The sequence below is a fragment of the Leopardus geoffroyi genome, chromosome A1 (assembly GCF_018350155.1).
Source record: "Leopardus geoffroyi isolate Oge1 chromosome A1, O.geoffroyi_Oge1_pat1.0, whole genome shotgun sequence".
In the NCBI taxonomy this organism is placed as follows: domain Eukaryota; kingdom Metazoa; phylum Chordata; class Mammalia; order Carnivora; family Felidae; genus Leopardus; species Leopardus geoffroyi.
In genome coordinates this window covers 108,040,198-108,060,028 of record NC_059326.1, presented here as the reverse complement: position 1 = coordinate 108,060,028, position 19,831 = coordinate 108,040,198, and the positions used below count along the sequence as shown (strand labels likewise).

Here is a 19,831-nt window from a genome sequence, read left to right as displayed (position 1 = left end):
AATGGAATAAGACATAAAAGTAAAAGACCTAGCTATTTATGCAACAAAATAGATCTCATATAAAAATTTTTTTTAAATAATCTCTAAAACCTCATGTATGATGAAAATAAGCTCGAGAACACATAAAGTATAACACCATTTATTTTCATTTTAAAACCACAAAACAACACTATATATTGTTTTGAACACATGCACATTTGGTAAAAGTATAAAAACAAGTATGGGAATGATATCCATGAACTGTAAAACAGTAATTATACCTGAAAAGAGACAGGCGAAAGAAAAGAGAGGTGGGACTTTAACTTTTTAAGATTTTGTGACTCACAAGGAAGGAGCTCTTTAAACAAATATGGCAAAATGTTAACATCTGTCAAATGTGGGAATTAGGCTCATGAGTGTCTCATACACTAGATGCTGATATCTGAAGTATTTCATAATTAAGTTTTAAATAAATCACTGGCAGCTTAAGTACTGTCCTTTAAAAATTATACATTGATACACTCACTGTAAAAAATATTTAAACATGCAAGAGTTATCCTAATAAAAATCCTCAATTTATCAGTCCTTTCATCAAATCTCATTTTCTTACCTACCTACACTTGGCCCTTGAACATGGGGGTTAGGGGAGCTGAACTTTGTGCAGTCAAAAATCCACATATAACTTTTGATATGCCTCAAAGCATAACTAATAGCCTACTTGTTGGCCTTAACAGTAACAGTTGATTAACACGTATTTTATACAGTCATTATATACTGTATTCTTTTTTAAAAAAAAAAGCTAGAGAAAATATTAAGAAAATCATAAAGACAAGAAAATACATTTATAGTATTGTACTCTATAAAAAAAAGTCTATGTATAAGTGGATCTGTGCAGTTCAAGCCCTTGTTTTTCAAAGGTCAACTGTAGTAACATTAAGCATGTATATTTCTATTCATTTGTATATACAGTAAAACCTTGGTTTACAAGTATAATTCGTTCCAGAAACATGCTTATAATCCAAAGCACTTGTATATGTAAGTGAATTTCAAGAACCATCGGCTCAGTTGTGATCATGCGACATTCGGCATCATGTACTACACATACTGCAGGACATTGCTCGTTTATCAAGTTAGTATTTATTAGAAATGTTTGCTCGTCTTGTGGAACACTCCCAGAACAAGTTACTCGCAACCCAAGATTTTATTGTATATGCACAAACCTGTGCTAAGTAGTTCTTTTGTGTGTAAATGGATTCATAGAGAACATATACTGTGACTTGCTTCTTTCAGTTGACAATATATATATTTTGCATCAATTTTTGAACTGCTGTGTAGTATCCCAGAACTCTATTTCCTTTAATTCCCCGCCCCAAGTTTGGAAATTTAGGCTATTATCAATTTTTTTAAATTATAAATAATGTTACAGAAATTTCTGTAAATATATCTGAGTATTCATTTATTAGCACTCTTGTGTGCTATTGACATAAAGACTGAACAATATATTTATTTTAAATTTTGATGTCAATTTTCCTTTCAAAAAAGCCCTATCACTTACATCCTTTCCAGAAATATGAGATTGCCCATTTCCTCACACCCTATGACCTTTAAAAATATTGGGTATCTTGAGCTTCTTTAGCTTTTGCAAATTTGAACAAAATTGTTTCGTTTTGTTTTAATTTACATTTCTCTGATCACTAGTGAGGCTTAATATTTCTTCTTCTGTGAACTTTTAATTTATATCATTTGATCATTTTCCACTGAGTTATCTTTTACTGAGTCATAGGAACATTTACATCTTAACTATCTTTTTAATGTTTACTTTTGAGAGAGAGAGAGAGACAGAGACGGACAGACAGACAGATCTGAAGCACGCTCCAGGCTCTGAGCTGTTAGCACAGAGCCTGACATGGTATCTGAACTCACAAACTGCCACATCATGACCTGAGCTGAAGTCTGAAGCTTAACTGACTGACCACCAAGGCGCCCCACATCTTAACTATTTTAATCATTATGTTGGTAGCAAGTATCTTCTGTAAACTTTATTTATAGTAGCTTTCACAGAGTGTACAAGTTATATATTTTTATTTAGACAGACTTCCAATCTTTGGGGATTTTGACAGGTAACATTTAAAGAACTGTTCACTTCCATAATTTTCAATTGTCCCATCTAGGAACATAGTATCTTTCATTTTTAAGTTACAGCTTTTTTTAAAAAAAGTCCATTTCCTTTTTTTTTTAAATTTATTTATTTTTGAGAGAGTGTGTATCTATCTGCTCAAGGAGGACAGACAGAGACGGGATAGAGAATCCCTAACAGGTTCTGCGCTGCAGTGCGGAGCCCAATGCAAAGCTCAATCTCACAAACCATGAGATCATGACTCAAGCCAAAATCAAGAGTCAGCAGCTTAACCGACTGAGCCATCCAGGAACCTCTAAAAAGTCTATTTCTATTTTATAGTTTTGTTTGCTAATATAAACAGGATCTTTTCTCTTATATATCTAAAACATGTAACTTGGAGAAAATCTCAAAGCCACTATTTTAATAAAATAAACCTATGAATTATTAACCTCTATTGCTCTTAATGGTAACTATTAAAAAAAACCCTGTTGAGATATTTAAATTAATGTGAGTGAAGAATTGAACAAGGGAATTAAGATTAAAGAGAGAAAGCTAAGAACCGCTAAAACTGTTCAATAATATGGAAATAATTAAAATATATTAAATTAACCTAGGTCAGGCAACTTTCCTTAAAATATATAATATACTTAATGAAACAGTAGTAAGTCAGGCAAATTACCAGTGATGGTATTATGACAAATTTCAGCATACTTTTATAAAGGCAAATTTCAAATAGCAAACAACTTCTATTTTTATGTAGGTATAATTTCCACATAAGTAACAAATATACATGGGAGATGAAAAACTAATATAGCAAATCTTTTGACATGTATAAACCATTTCACAGACTACTAACTACTCTCCTCAAAAGTATTAGAAGGCATTAAGGATAGTCGATGGCTTAATGTTAAGTATAATATGTCTTAAGGAATTTAGAAAAATCTATGATTTTCTAAAATTAAATTATTTTATTATGTTTTAAAATTAAATTACGTTAAAACCTAACATTTCATATCCAGAATGGATATATCCATGTTTTGCCAACAAACAAAGCTTGCATCAAGAATCTTGCAAAAATTTTATGGGTGCCTGGGTAGCTCAGTTGATTAAGCATCTGCCTCTTGGTTTCAGCTCTGCTCATGATCTTACAGTTCATGGATTCGAGCCCTGTTGTCAGAGCAAAATCAATTTTGGATTCTCACTCGCCCTCTCTCTCTCTCTCTCTCTCTGCCCCTCCCCTGTTTGTGCTCTCTCTCAAAAGTAAATATTAAAGAAAAAAAAGAATCTTGCAAAAATTTAAAACTCTGTATTGTTATTGAGAAAACTTATCAGGGAATTAGGAAAGAACACACTGTTCACTAAGAACAGAGAATGGTAAAGACACACGGATAAAAGAAAAACAAGAAGATTATTAAATACAATTTTATAATTCCTACCATTAGAGGGTACAATGACAAACTGTTTTGTGATATTCCCAATCTTGTCAGGGAGGGATGGGACATGTGGGGAAAAAAGCCATTTAAGTTTATTGATTAAAATGGAAAGAATGGAGCCATGTATTACATTTTCATTATAAAGTCTAGCTATGTCTAAGTACAGCTATTTCTACTAAGGCTATATTATATAGTTTGATCAAGGGTCACTCTTTCCTAAAAAAATTCGGATTTATTCCACAGTGATCCTAGGTGATTTTGATATTTTATTCATCTATCTTCAGAAGACTTTTGAAAAAAAATGTCTTTACAGGAACAGAGAGATACTCTATCTCTGAAAGGAAAGCGTATAATTATTTGTTAGAATAATTACAGAAATAATGTCAATGCTTTACAGGAAACAAAGGCCACTTTCTATAGAGAGTTGGTATATGCTATGATTTTTTACTAATTTAAGGTTTGTGGGACTAATCATAAATTTAATCTAATAGTTTTAATCTAACAGTTTCATTTCATATGGGAGGAAAACCCACCAACTTGTCAAAACACTGCACTCTTAGTTATGGTGAGACTAAAATACTCATCAAGGTCAAAGAGAAATGAGTATGACATGCCTCCCTAAGCGTTCATTTTACTTTATAAACTTTGATTTTATATGCAAATTACAGGTCTTCTTATCTAATGCTGTCTAGAAATATTTAACTATGTTCTGCAGTTTTCAGCAATGTTCTTTTAATGTGAAATTTAATTATGATGCAATACTTCATTCATTTTCAACAGGCCAGTTCTAAGAGGAATATTTCCATTTCCAAAACTTTTGCCAGAGTTATATATTTAAGATTAAAAACTACAAAGCTTGAGTTTATCCTAGAAAACTCATTTTTTCTGAGTTGGTGCATCACAGTATGGCACATTTTCTATAAGGAGTTCTTTCCTAGGGACCAATTCTGAAAGAAAAACAAAAAGAGTAATTGACATCATGAAAAATGAACATACATTCATTTCCCCCTAAACTTTTTAACAGTAAAATATTGAATTTTAAGGTAGATCTTCCATAAATATTTGAGTTAATTTCTAGGGTGAAGTCCTTGATTTTAAATGGAAACTGTTAACAGAATTCTCATTTCAGATTATATTAAAACATATATGATCAACTGAACCATTTATCATTTATTAAATATAACTAATTATGTGAACAGAATTAGGCTAAAGCACATTATCACCTATCTGATGACAAATTACTGATAATTAAAATAATCAACAGGAAATTTGTTTAAATGCCTATTATATAAAAAGCAAGACTGGGGGCGCCTGGGTGGCGCAGTCGGTTAAGCGCCCGACTTCAGCCGGGTCACGATCTCGCGGTCCGTGAGTTCGAGCCCCGCGTCGGGCTCTGGGCTGATGGCTCAGAGCCTGGAGCCTGTTTCCGATTCTGTGTCTCCCTCTCTCTCTGCCCCTCCCCCGTTCATGCTCTGTCTCTCTCTGTCCCAAAAATAAATAAACGTTGAAAAAAAAAAATTAAAAAAAAAAAAAAAAAAAAAAGCAAGACTGTTTCTCTAATTTAAAGATCCTAAATTTTACAGAATAGTAGTTCTCACATGGGAATGTTTTGGGTGGTCACACCAACTGAAGAATGCTGCCTGCATTTAGTGGGTAGGAGCCAGGGATGTATGGGACAATTTGGGGCAGTGAAGAACTATCCTGTTGAAAATGTCAACAGTTCCCCACTGAGAAACACAGTTAAACAACAACAACAAAAAATATGAGTCTTCAGTAACATACCTTGCTGAAGGTCAACTGAGATCCAAAATTTTGAGATCATTGATTTTCCCTTTTTTTCCCTGAAGAGGTTAATTCAGGTATCATGATAAAAAAAATGCTCACATCACTTTCTATGAAATAACTTGGGTATACTCTGTCAGGGGCCTACTCTGTCAGGGGCCCCTGGGTGGCTCAGTAGGTTGAGTGTCCAACCCTTGATTTCAGCTCAGGTCATGATCCCAGGGTCATGGAATGGAGCCCTGCATCAGACTCCAAGCTGAGTGTGGAGGCTGCTTAAAACTTGTCTCTCTCTCTCGATCTCTCTCTCTCTCTCTCTCTCTCTCTCCCCTCTCCCTCCCTCCCTACCTCCCTCCCTCTCTCTCTCTCTCCCCTCTCTCCCTCTCTCCCCCTCCCTCTCTCTCTCTCTCTCTCTCACTCTCTCTCGGGGCACCTGGGTAGCTCAGCTGGTTAAGCGTCTGACATCAGCTCAGGTTATGATCTCGCAGTTTGTGAGTTCAAGCCTCGTGTTGGGCTCTGTGGTGTCAGCATGGAGCCTGGAGTCTGCTTCAGATTGTGTCTCCCTCTGTCTCTGCCTCTCCCCTGCTCATGCTCTCTTTCTCTCTCTCTCTCAAAAATAAACAAATGTTAAAAAAAATTTGGAAATAATTCTCTCTCCCCCTCTGCCCCTCTCCCCCACTCGTGCTCTCTGTCTTTGTCTCTCTCTCAAAAAAAATCATGGTCATGAAAGAAAGAAAGATTGAGGAATTGCTTCAGATTAAGAAAGACTAAAAAACATGGTGACTAAATGCTATTTGTATGATCCTCAATGGATCCTAGACCAGAAGGAACATTTTTTTCTTCTGCTATGGAAGACAAGTTAGGACAAATGAAAACATGCAAATGATACAGTTATATCAATGTTAATATTGTGGTTTTGATAATTATACTGTGGTTTTATAAGAGAATCTCCTTGCAAGTTTAGCAAATATATATGAAAGTATTTTTAAGAAATACATTCTTTCTCCAAATATAATCTTAGCGGGCTATCATGATTTTAAAAATGATCATTTGGGGGTAAAGAGGCATTATGTCTGCAATGTACTGTCAGAACATCCTGGAAAAAAAATGAGGGAGGAATAATAAAGCAAATGTGGTAAATGTTAGCATTTGTGAAATTTCAGTAAAGGAAGTATCCATACCCTTCAACTTCTCTTGCATCTTTTCTGTAAATTTGAATTACTAAAAAAAAAATTTCTAAAAGGTGTCACTAAAATAAATTTAATTCGAAAGGAAAATATAACTGATCTAACTAAAAATAATGTTCTTATGAGCCAGGTCGTAAATGTGGCTTACTGAAATGAAAACCAGTTAAATAAATATTTTATATCTCATCTGCTTTTACCAAATCTTGGGAGATATCACCAGAGAGCAAATTATAGATTAGGTTTTAACTTAGTAACAATGGCAATAAATTGTTTCACTTATCAAACATATATGTGCCTATTTTATGCTGAACATTACATCATGAAATGAAGATGCAGAGATGAATATATAATAGTCTTTTCAGGACAGCATGGTAACAATAGTTAATAATACTGTATTTGAAAGCTACTAAGAGTACATCTTAAAAGTCCTTATCTCAAGAAAAACAATTTGTAACTATGTAGAGGACAGACATTAACTAGACTTATTGTGGTGGTCATTTTGCCATATGTACAAATATGGAATCATGTTGTAGAAATGAAACTAATAATGTTATATGTCAATTATACTTCAATTTAAAAAAAAAAGCCTATTCAGCTTCAAAGAGTCTACAGTCTGGTGGAAAAGACATTAACCAAAAGTACAACAAACAGTAGTTTAAAAAAGTAAGAGATTTAATTTTCTCACATATCAAGAAATATGAATTAAGGCAGTCCTGGGCTACTACGGGTCTTTACTACCACTAAGAAGCCAGGCTCTTTTTACATTCCTGTTGTGCTATCCTTCATGCGTGGTTTTTGTCTTTACTGCTGCTGTGACATCACATCTGCTCTCCAGGCAAGGAGAAGGGAAAAGGGCAAAAGGTGAGTGCTAGGTTGGTTTATGACTTTTTAACAGGAAAACAATAGCTTTCTTGCAAGCAACATCCAGTACACAACTGCATATGTTGGCCAGAAAGGTGTCCTGTCGCCTGAGAAATAACCTTTTTTTTTTTTTTTTTTTGTCTTGGCACACTGCACCCTGAACAAAAGTTTTCAGCTAGTAAAAAGGAATGGATAGTGAATACAAGTGGTCCACCCTCCTGTCTACACAACATGAATATATACCCTTTGGTGCATACACAGAATATATCAATTTACAACCCCCAAAGTCTTATCCACCAGGTTTAAATCAAGTATTTCTGGCTGATGTGCTAGTCTTTCCCTTAGGTCTACCCAGGGCTCACATGGTAGTATAGACACAGCAATGAAAAACTGGAATAGGAAACACAGCAGTCACTGTACCACAGCAAATCCTAAATCCTGCTGGACAGGAAGAGCAAGGACTTCTTGCTTTTGCCAAGCGATATATTCCCTAGTTAGCCAGTCTGGCAGCACCTATCCTGTTTTGTGGGAGACTAAAAGACCTTCTCCTGTCCACTCTTCTTCAAGGCTCCTGGTTCTGTATGCTAGGGGCATCCTTGTCCAGAGGTGGGATACTGGGGAAGATCCTCTTCATTGAGACTGTGAAGCTTTCACAATCCACTTGCTATTGATATGTGTTCAAGGGTCCAGGGATGGCCTTAAGAGTTGAAGTGAGCTAGCCAGACTTGGGATTTCTTGGCAATATAATTCATTTAAAAACTTTATAAGCTCCAAATTTATTTTTTTTTTTCTAGTTATTTCCATGTATAGGTAGTCATAGGTTTTTAAGCATGAAGATTTTCATTCTTTGGTAATGGCCTCTACGTTCTGCCCGTTCCCCAATCCTTAGATTAATGCATATTTCTTAAAGTAATGAAAAACTATAGGCTCCAGTGAGTAAATGCACTGTATATCTGATCTTTGCCTGACAAATGAGAATGGCTTGAGGCAAGGATCTTATTTCATGTCAGAACTCAAAAGCCCCGGCTTGTATTGGCTATAGTGTTAGTAGGTAAAAGCAATTCTCATCTTCAACACTGCAAGACTCTAAATCTAAAGTATAGGATTCTCCATCAGGACACAGACAGAAAAGTGCCCTTGGCAAAACAGTACTTCCTTCCATCTTTGCTTCGTAGCAACTAGCTTAATCTGCATTCATTCTCTTTTTCAATATTCTGCTGAAAGCAGGAAGATATAACCAGAACACCATGACATTCTGGTTATTTCTCTTATTCCTATAGCTTCAGCTGGTACTCGGTGTGTTTCAAGAAACACTACGAGGCACTTATCTCATGTTTCATCACTACATAACAAGGGCGACCAGCCTTAAAGACTGTAAAGGTGAGATCCATAACAGTCATATCCACCTGTGTCTTTGCCTTCCATTCAACTAATCGCACAGCACCTCACTTTTGGTAACAACTTCTGTTGTTCTTAGTTAAAAGTAACAGAAGCTGACTCTGGCTGATTAAGCAGAAAAGGCATTTATTAAAAAGGTTTTTGGTCTAACTCATGCAATTATTGTAAGGGCTTAAGAATCAGGCATGCTTAAGGCTAAGCTTCCAGGAACAATGTACAAATCCATACCACAAAACTGGCTTGATGATGAAAACTGCTGCTGCCTGTTGGCCCCTACAAGAAACTGCCATCACTTCTATCACCATGGAACAAAAGATGCTACATTTCAGATGCTGCTGGAAACTAAATTTTACTACATCTGCTTCTGCCACCACACCAGTGCCACTTGTGAATCAGTAAATTGACTCTGCCATTACTGCCAGCAAAAGATTGTATGCCAACCATCTTTTCTCAAGTTCATTTCTGAGTATGAGTGAATGTACTGCACCTATGTCAAATTCCATGCCTGAACTTTATTTTTTTTTTTAACATCTATTTATTTTTAAGAGAGACAGAGCACGAGTAGGGAAGGGCAGAGAGAGAAGGAGACACAGAATCTGAAGTAGCTCTAAGCTGTCAGCATACAGCCTGAGGCTCAAACCCACAAGCTATGAGATCATGACCTGAGCTAAAGTCAGATGCTTAACCGACTGAGCCACCTAGGTGCCCTTCCATGCCTGAACTTTAAAGAAAACCAAGGAACTGAATTTTCCAGATTCTTATAAAAAAAATTTTTTTTAATGTTTATTTATTTTTCAGAGACAGAGAGAGACAGAATATGAGTAGGAGAGGAGCAGAGAGAGAGGGAGATACAGAATTTGAAGCAGGCTCCAGCCTCCAAGCTGTTAGCATAAAGCCCAACGTAGGGCCCAAATCCACGAACCATGAAATCATGACCTGAGCCAAAGTCGGCCACTTAAATGACTGAGCCATCCAGGAGTCCCTGAATTTTCTAGATTCTATAATGGAAATTTAGAACTCACTGAGATGGAAATTTCTGAAACAAAATGAGCAATTCAGAAAGTGGTAAATAACCAGAAAACCTGTCAAATATTCATTACTCAATCCCTTAACCCAATTCACCTTATTAGGTAATCTTGGAATCAAAAGGTGCCCTACAATAGAATTTTTCTAAAGTAACTGCTAGCACTTTCATTAGGACAAATATATAAGAGGCAGATTTACATGCTGTATACTAGTTTTCACTGTAATGTTTCTTTACTGATTATAAAATCCTTGACTTTGTTCTCTATGTTAGATATCAATGTGCCATAACAACATTAAGTTTATTGAAGTTGTCAGATCTTGAAAAAGAACTACATCGAGATCATGATTTATTTCCTGTACTTTAGAGGCCCCTAAAAACCTTATTATAGTCATATGAAATTTATCAGTTAAAGAGTAATTTCTTTTTTTTAATGTTTTATTTATTTTTGAGAGGGAGAGAGCACAAGTGGGGAAGGGCAGAAAGAGAGAGGGACAGAGGATCCAAAGTGGGCTATGCACTGAAAGCAGCAAGCCTAATGTGGGGCTCGAACTCATTAACCATGAGATCATGACCTGAGCCAAAGTGAGACACTGACTGAGTCACACAGGTGCCACCCAAAAAGTAATTTCTTTTTCTTTAAATCACTTTATTTTATTTGTTTTTTGAGAGAGAGAGGGTGCAAGTGAGGGAGGGGCAGAGAGAGAGAGAGAGACAATCCCACAACGGGCAGAGAGAGAGAAAGGGGGAGAGGGAGAGAGAGAGAGAGAAGTGGAGCTCACCCAAACTAGGGCAGAACCTCACTTTAAGCGGAGCTCAAGCTCACTTGTTGCAGGACTTGAACTCATGAACTGTGAGATCAAGACCCGGGCAGAAGTCAGATGCTTAACTGACTGAGCCTCCCAGATATCCCCAAAACAATAATTTCTTAAAATAAAATCCTTTAACTTATTTATGGCCCAAACAAAAATTTAGGTCAAGATTAAAAATAAATAAATAAGTAAATGAAACAAAAGAGGAAGGAATACTTTCAAACTCATTTTATGAAGCCAGCATTACTCTGATACCAAAACTAGACAAGGACACTACAAGAAAAGAAAATCAGAGGTCAATATCCTTGATGAAAACAGATGCAAAATCCTCAACGAAATATTAGCAAACCAAATTCAACAACATACGAAAAGAATCATGTATCAAGTGGATCAAGCAGAATTTGACAATCAAGTGGAATTTATACCAGGGATGCAAAGATAGTTCAACATCTGCAAAATAGTGTGATACACCACATTAACAAAATGAAGGATAAAAAAGAATCATAGAATCAATGCAAAAGATGCAGAAAAAGGATTCAACAAAATTCAACATGCAGTCATGATTAAAAACTCTCAGCAAAACTGCTGTAGTGGAAACACACCCCAACATAATAAAAGTCACATAGGACAAGCCCATAACATCATAGTCAACGGTAAAAAACAGAAAGCTCTTCCTCTAAGATCATGAACAAGACAAAGTTGCCTATTCCCACTGCGTCTGTTCAACACAGTAGTTTTTAGCCAAGTAGCAGTACAAACACTGCTAAAATTTGTGAAGATATTTGCTTAAAATAACTTTAAAGTAGATTAAATAATCCAATTTGTTATATCTTGGACATAGGCACAAAGTAGGAAAAAGAGACCCATATATCTCTTAATAGAAAGAATGATGAGGCCATTCTTAAGGTAATATAGCACTATATACTAATTACCATGAAAGGCTCAAAAATTTCAATCTTGTGGGAAAATTAAATTATAAAGAAAACCAAAAGATCAAAGGAAATTTAAACCAGTATTATCACATCTAAAACCAGGCATTTGAAATATATCCAATTTAAATGTTTGAAATAACTTAATTTTTATTCATATAAATAAATATTATTTTATTCAAATAATAACATTTAGAAGGGACTACCTGTATAAAATGTTGGCTATACTACACAAAAGCTCTAAAGATCATTATTAAGATTAAAGGTAATGATTAAAATTTGCAATTTAGAGTAATGCAAATTTTATGTTTTGCATTTTTTTTTTACTATGTTTACTGCCCTTATGAATACAACTCAGATCTAATAATTTCTGATAAATCCTCATGAACTTAAAAATAACTTTAAAGCTTTATAGGGCTTAAACTACTAAATACCAAGACTTACTATGAGACTGTAATAATCAAGACATTAAAGCATATGATGGATCGATAGAAAAACTAATTGCAGAGATTATGAAGTTCAGAAACAATTGAAAGCATATATAGTCATTTTATTTTATAACAAAAGTAAACCTGCAGTACAGTGGGAAAAAGTGGTCTTCTCTATAAATGCTCGATCAATTGGACATTCACATGTAAAAACATTGTGACAAACACCAAATGATTTCACTTCTATGTAAACCAAACCAAACCAAACCAAACCAAAAACACACAGCAATGAACAAAAAAAAGCATAAAGAGACCTATAAATACAGAGAACAAACCGGTGGTTGCCAGAAAGGAGAGTGGTGGGGAAATGGGCAACAAGGGGTGAAAGGGAATGGGAGGTACAGGCTTCTAGATATGGAGTAAGTCACAAGGATAAAAGGTAAATAATAGGGAATATAGTCAATGGTAGTATAATAGTGTGTTGTGATGAATGGTTGCTACATTGGGGTTAGCATAGCATGGACAGAGTTATCAAATCACTATGTTGTAAACCGGAAACTAACATTGTGTCAACTATACTTCAACTAAAAAAAAATCTTGACCCCCTAGCTCATACCATATACAAAACCCAACTCCAGGTGATATAAACAACCAAATGGAAAAGATCAAACATTAAAGCTTTTGGAAGAAAGCATAGGAATATCTCTTCATGACCTTGCTTGAGACACACAAAGATTTTTTTAAACAGGACAGAAAAGTATCAACCATAAATGAAAAAATAGACAAACTGGATTATATTAAAATTACGAACTTCTCATCAAAAGGCAACATTACCAAAACCAAAGGCAAGCCATTAAGTAAAAGATTCTTGTAATACATAGATCTAAGAATGTATATTCAGAATATACAAAGAATTCCTTCAAATCAGTAATAAAAAGGCAGCTAACCCCTTGGAAAAAGGGGAAAAAGACTTGACCAGTCACTTTATAAAAGAATATCCAAATGGCCACCTAACAACTGAAAGGGTGCTAGTACTTTATTAGTCACCAAAGAAACGCAAATTAAAATCACAATGCAAATACCATAACACAATCACCAGAAAGGGTGCTTAAAGAGGTGCAGATTACCAAGTGTTGGTGAGGATATGAAGCACCCTGAGGTCCCAGACACTGCTGCTGGAAGTGTAAATTAGCCTAACTAATTTGGAAAACTGGTTAGGAGTATCATACATTTATTTTTTCAATACAGTACAGTACTATAAATGTATTTTCCTTAAAATATAATGTTTTCTTTTCTCAAGCTTACTTTATTGTAAGACCATCGTATATGATACTATCACATATGTGTTTATGTTATCGGTAAGGCTTCTTATTAACAGCAGGCTATTAGTAGTTAAGGTTTTGGGTAGTCAAAAGTTACACATGAATTTTCTAATGTAGTCAGCACCCCTACCCCTGCACTGCTCAAGGGTCAACTATGTATATGTGTGTGTGTGAGTGTGGTGTTGGTGTGTGTGTGTGTGCGTGTGTATACCCACACACACATAAATTTTTCATATATTTATAAATTTTGAACTAAAAGGCACATCCAATTATGTTCAAGGAATCAACAGTCATTACACATTAAGAATTAGAAACAACACAAATGAACAACAGCATGGATAAACTGTGATATGTTCCAACAGTATTCATAGAAATGTTATACACAACAAAATAGATTAATCTCACAAATGCAATGTTGAAAAAAGCCAGACAAAATAGTAATCCTTTACGATTCCATTTATATAAAGTTCAAACATTTTATTTTACTAAATTAAAAATCTATAGTATTAATAGTAAGGATAGTGGTTAGCTTATTAGAAGCGGGTATCTGGAAGGGACATGAGGAGTTAGGGGAATACTGGTAATATTATGAAATAGCTTACTTTGTATGGTGATTACATGGTTATTTTACTCTGTGAAAATTCCCTGGCTGTATATTTATAACTGAGCACTTTTCTGATTGTATGTTATACTTTGAGATTACTTAAGAAAAAAAAAAGAAAGAAAGAAAAAGAAACCTTGGGACACCTGGGTGGCTCAGTCAATTTAGTATCTGACTCTTGATTTTGGCTCAGGTCATGATCCCAAGGCCAAGGGAACAAGACCTGTGTTTGGCTCCACACTGAGTGTGGAGCTTGCTTAAGATACTCTCTCTCTTCCCTGCTCTGCCCCTCTCCCCCCTTTTTTTTTTAATTAAAGAAAAAGAAAACATTTTCAAAAATTTGAATGTCATCTTTTGTGGTGGTTGTTGTTGTTGTTGTTGTTGTTGTTGTCGTCCTCAAAGATATTTTAGGGAATGAGAACAAAGTATAATGTGAAATGAAAATTCTGCTGAAGCCCTATGAGGTATCTGGAAGTATAATGGAGGATCCTCAACTGTATTTCCATTTTCTATAATATCAACTCTTCTAAATTAAAATAACTCCAACCAAAGAATAAAAGATAAACAGTCTAAGTAGGTGATAACTGATAATACAATTGTTAAGAACATCAAATAAATATGATGAAAAAATAGTCATACTGTTTTTGTAACTATAGTTCTATAATATAACCAGTAGTTAAGATTAAACAGAAAAAATAAATTTAAAAAAGAAAAAGAAAAAAAATGTGGTAAAGTAAGTTTCATAATCTGGCATTTTAAATGGTAGCCTTACAAATATATACAGGATAGGAGCACCTGGGTGGCTCAGTTCGTAAGCTTCCGACTTCGGCTCAGGTCATGATCTCGTGATTTGTGAATTCGAGCCCCATGTCAGGCTCTGACATGGGCTGACAGCTTGGAGCCTGGAGCCTGCTTTGGATTCTGTCTCTCCCTCTCTTTCTGCCCCTACCTCACTCACACTCTGTCTCTCTTCCTCTCTCTTTCTCTCTCAAAAAAAAAAAATAATAATAATAATAAACATGTAAAAAAAAATTTTTTTAAATAAAAAAGAAAACAAAATTTATAAAAAACAAACAAATGTATACAGGATATACCACATTGTCTGGCAAAATCAAGTTGCTTTATTATTAAGCATTAAAAGCACTGCAACTGCTCAATAGTTTAAAACACACAGAAGTCAGAAAACATTTTTAATTTTACTTACTCAATGTATTGTGGTCTGTATGAATACCTTGTACAACAGATGTTCTGAGTAAAAATTCAACGTCGGAACCTATTTTTATTAGCTGTTAAAAAAAACAAACATAATAAATCCTCTGGGTGTTTTTTTTTTCCAATGGTCCATATAGAATGCAATGATTTTGAAACTGTAGGTATACTGTTTAGTTGTTTTTAGGTAATACTGCCTTTAACTTTTTAAAACTATTCCAAGCGTAGAGAATATAGACATGTGTGTACTTTGAACTTTTATCCATCCATTCCAAATTTTGTTCCAAAATAGATTATTTTTTCTTGAATGTGTATTTTATATGTTAAAAATGCTGTTTTGGGGGTCGCCTCGGTGGCTCAGTTGGTTGAGCCCTTGGCTCTTCATTTCGGCTCACGTCATGATCACATGGTCATGAGACTGAGCCACATCAGTCTCCACTAACAGTGTGGAGCCTGCTTAAGATTCTCTCTTCCCCTCTGCCCCTCTCCCCTGCTTTCTCTCTAAAATAAAATTAAAATAAATTTTTTTTTAAAAAGCTGTTTTTGGGGTGCCTGGGTGGCTTAGTCTGTTAAGCATCCAACTTTTGATTTCAGCTCAGGTCATGATCTCACAGTTCATGGGACTGAGCCTGGCATCAGGCTCTGCTCTGCAGAGCCTGTGTGGGATTCTCTCTCACCCTCTCTTGCTCTCAAAATAAATAAACTTAAATAAAAGAGTAAATGCTGTGTTCTTCAGGAGACGGCTGAGTCTTTCTTTTATAGAGTCGGATGTACTATAAACACTAGAAATGATACTGAATTAGAAGTCAGAATACTTGGATTCCAAATCTGGCTCTATCATTAAGTATTAGGCCTTGAGTTAATAACCTACTCTGAGTTTCAGAATTTATCATATGCAAAATGAAGAAATGGACTAGAACAATGATTTGTAAAGTCATGGACCCTTAAGGTACCTTGAAAGTCTTTCAGATACCATGAAGTCAAAATGATTTTCATGACACTAGAGCTTTCTGCATTGTTTGTGTTATAGCAAAAGTAGAGTTTTCTCCATGGACTACCATTTTGACCTGAATGAACCACAGACAGACAAACTATGATTATTCAGACTTGGGTATCTGGAAAACATTTTCTCGAAAATGAGTAAGTGGACTCTATTTTATTTGATGACAATGACAAAATTCAAATTTTCAAGAACAAATTAGAATTCTAGGGAAACTGTATCTGCCACCATGAGCTTGATAGTTTCCCAATACTTAGAAATTTTACTTATGAGATGGATATTAACATTAATAAATATAATTTTAAAACATTACATATTGAACTATGTCAACATTTGGAAGGTATGCATTACTTAGTGAACCTGTATTTTCCAAGTCAGTGGTGCACGATGTTACAAAATCATGCATGGGTAAAAGATCCATTCCAAGAGAAAGACATATTAAATATATTGGTCTACTAAATCAAGACTTGAGGCCACGCTGGAGAAGAATATCCTAGGAAGAAGCAAAAGCATAAATGCCGTAAGACAGGAAAGTTCTTGGTGAATTCCAGTGCTCTCAAAGAACACACTGAGACTGGAAGAGTAGGAGAGAGAGGGTGAGCTGAAGTGGGGAGTTAACAGGAGTCAGATGATACAGTCTTACAGGCCATGGTAAGGACTTTAGTTTTTACTTTGGGATGAGGAGCTATGAGGGTTTTTGAGTACAAGAGTGATGAGATACACCTTTATATATTTTAAAAGGCTCAATCTGGGGCACCTGAGTAGTTCAGTTGGTTAAGTATCCGACTCTGATCCCAGCTCAGGTCTTGATCTCAGGGTCGTGAATTCCAGCCCCATGTTGGGCTCTACACTGGGTGTGAAGTCTACTTAATAAAAAAATAAAATAAAATAAAAATAAATAAAAATAAAACAATCTTCTTTTAAAAGTGTTGAGGAATAGGCTCTAGGGAGTTAGGGTGAAAGCAGGGATACCTACTAGGAGGCTTTTGTAATAATCCAGTGAGAGATGATGGTGGCTTGAACTAGGAGGTAATGATGGGGAGAATGAGAAGTGGTAGAATTCTGGATGTATTTTGAAGGTTAAGCCAACAAAACTGGCTGACAGGTTGGATATAAGTGTGAAAGAAAGCAATCAAGAAAGAGGTTGACCAAGGTTTTTGGTCTGAGCATTAAAAGGAGGGAGTTGCCATTAACGGATACGGAGAAGGGTGTGTTAGAGCAAACACTCACCTCTCAAAAACCTGAGAAAGAACCTGGCAAGAGAAAGGAAAAATATGAGTGTTCTCATCTATTGGAGGTGCATAAACTGAGTTGAATCATAGGTCTAATGCTGGAAACAAAGTTAGATGAGGAACAGGGATATGGGGAAATCAGAGAGGATGAGCAAGAGGTGGTCCGTACAAATCCAGGAGCCAAAAAAAAAAAAAAAAAAGCATCTACTTATCTACCTACTTCTCTCCACCCATTGGTCTAACAGGTAACAGAGTTCCACAGTGCAACTAACCTTTAAAGAAATTTACAAACTGTTGAGGTGTAGTAACAAAGAATATTCAATTTATTTGAAAACATTACTCTGTACTCTGACACTTTTCCAACTACACATCTGTGTAAGCCTGAATTTTCTTCATATATTTCTTTTTATGTTTATTCATTTTTGAGAGAGAGAGAGCATACGCACAGGGGAGGGGCAGAGAGAGAGGGAGACAGAGGATCTGAAGCAGGCTCTGTGCTGACAGCAAAGAGTCCGATGTGAGGCTTAAACTCACAAACTGTGAGATCATGAGGTGAGCTGAAGTCCGACGCTTAACTGACTGAGCCACCCAGGTGCCCCTTCATATATTTCAATCTAAAAAACACTGCACCGGACTGAATGAGGAAGCAGATATGAGAATTTAGCTGACTGCTATTAAGCCAGACTTTAAAGAGATTTGCAAAATATAAAACAATATTCTCACTAAATTTTTTGAAAATATGGTTATTTTCCATAAACAGTGTATCTGTTAATGTGTAATGAGCTTATTTTTAGACAATAAATATATATTTCAAAAATTTCTCATTTTTAATTTCTACTATGGTAAATAGTGAAAGAGACACCACATGAACAGCACTTTGGGGTCCTCAACTTTTAAGAAAGTAAAAGGGTCTTGAGATCAAAGAGTTGAGAACTGCTGGTGTAAAGGATGCATAAAATTCCTTTTGGCATCAAGATTTCATTAATGCTCTAATACACAACAATGTGCTAATCTAAGAACCACTAAATATTTAACAGATGCAGAATTACAAAACATACAAAATATATATTTGTATATAACAAATATCTAATTTCTATACTGCTTAATGCTAAATTGGTGCTTCACAAGTAAAATAAATTTAGAAGACTGTAGTTCATCTCCCAGTTGACATAAACAAACTTCAATTTAAAATTTTTTTACCATGATTTCAAAATTAAAAAACAATTACCACATTCTTAGTCATCAGTCTACTGAATAGCAAATGGTACAAACTTTTGTATACATCCATTACCCTCTCTTCAAGTCATCACTTATGATGTCATCTTAACTTCTGCCATGAAAAAAATTACAAAGTCCCTGTTTGCCCTATCAAATGGCTAAGTGAAATCTTTCCCTTTATATTACAGGGATAGAAATACTCAAGCTACCTCATTTTGTCTCATTAAGTTGATCATTATAGATATTTACTATTCTAAAAATAGTATTTTTCTCTACTGAAAATAAATGCATTTTAAGTAAAAAAAAAAAAAAAAAAGTTAACAGGTAGATTTTATTAAACCAAACCAATTCTTGGAATTATAACTGCCCTGCAAATAATTTTCCATTTTTTTGTTTTCTTCCTAAGGGTTCTTTCCCTACGTTTATACAAAATGAGATAAAGAAATACTTGGGAAGTTAAAAACAGAGACAATATGTATGTATATGCAATATGAGTTTAAACAATAAACAAATCATTGTGCATTTTTTAAAATGAATATGTGCTGGGAGTACTAGGAAGTTCATAGATTAGTGTCAGTAGACAGACTGTCTTCAACTAGAACAAGTGACTAAAAGGCAAAACAAGAAGAGTTCACAAACTGGCTGATTAACTTTCACTGCCAAGACAGGAATTAAAAAAAAAAAAAAAGCCTCTAGTTGAGCTAAATGAATAGAGAAGTTCTATCTGCAGTTTTAATATTTATTCTCCTTAGTTTCAGTCACTTGCCTTAGGTGAAGATAGAATTTCTGTGGGTTTCTGGATTGGTTCAGCTGCTCTTGCTCTGACCATAGCCATATCCATGTTCTTTTCAGCCAGAGACTTGCTGTCTTAGGGGTGTAGGCAGATGAGCCTGAAGAGGTGAGCCATACCAAACAAGTAAACTATAGACATAGTTGTGATGCCTTTAACTATCAAGTAATAATTTTTATTTCATATAACCCCTCTATTTTCATCATTTTCTCTAGTGGCTAAGAAAATGTATAAGGGCTTTGTCATAAATGAAAGACGCAATTACCGTACCTCTTCTATTTTCTTGGGAGAAGTTTCACTTTTATTACTTTTGAATTCTTCATTTATCTTTATTCTGGCTGCTAGAGAAAGAAAAATATATATACAATTATTTCTTTCCTAATTTATACTTCCTGCCCCAAGAATTTATAGGTTATTCATTATGAATGACTACTTCTCTAGTAGTCGAGATAGTTTTGCCTCATGTAAAACAAATGATAAAAAAAACAAGATATTTATTAAACAAGTGTC

At 35.0% G+C, this 19,831-nt stretch overlaps 2 protein-coding genes across 2 annotated transcripts in view; both read right to left on the bottom strand.

The window, feature by feature from the left end:
• CDC42SE2 (CDC42 small effector 2) overlaps window positions 1-15,158 on the bottom strand; it is a 188,855-nt gene extending 173,697 nt beyond the window's left edge. The window contains exon 1 of the mRNA XM_045487834.1: window positions 15,077-15,158. The gene's annotated coding sequence lies outside the window, so the exon portion shown is untranslated. The remainder of the gene's footprint in view (window positions 1-15,076) is intronic.
• Window positions 124-19,831, bottom strand: part of LYRM7 (LYR motif containing 7) — a 33,889-nt gene continuing 14,181 nt past the window's right edge. The window contains exons 3-5 of the mRNA XM_045487826.1: window positions 19,592-19,662; window positions 15,077-15,158; window positions 124-4,478 (exon numbers count right to left, since the gene is read on the bottom strand). Coding sequence (XP_045343782.1) covers window positions 4,408-4,478; window positions 15,077-15,158; window positions 19,592-19,662 — 224 coding nt within the window. The 3' untranslated portion in view covers window positions 124-4,407. The remainder of the gene's footprint in view (window positions 4,479-15,076; window positions 15,159-19,591; window positions 19,663-19,831) is intronic.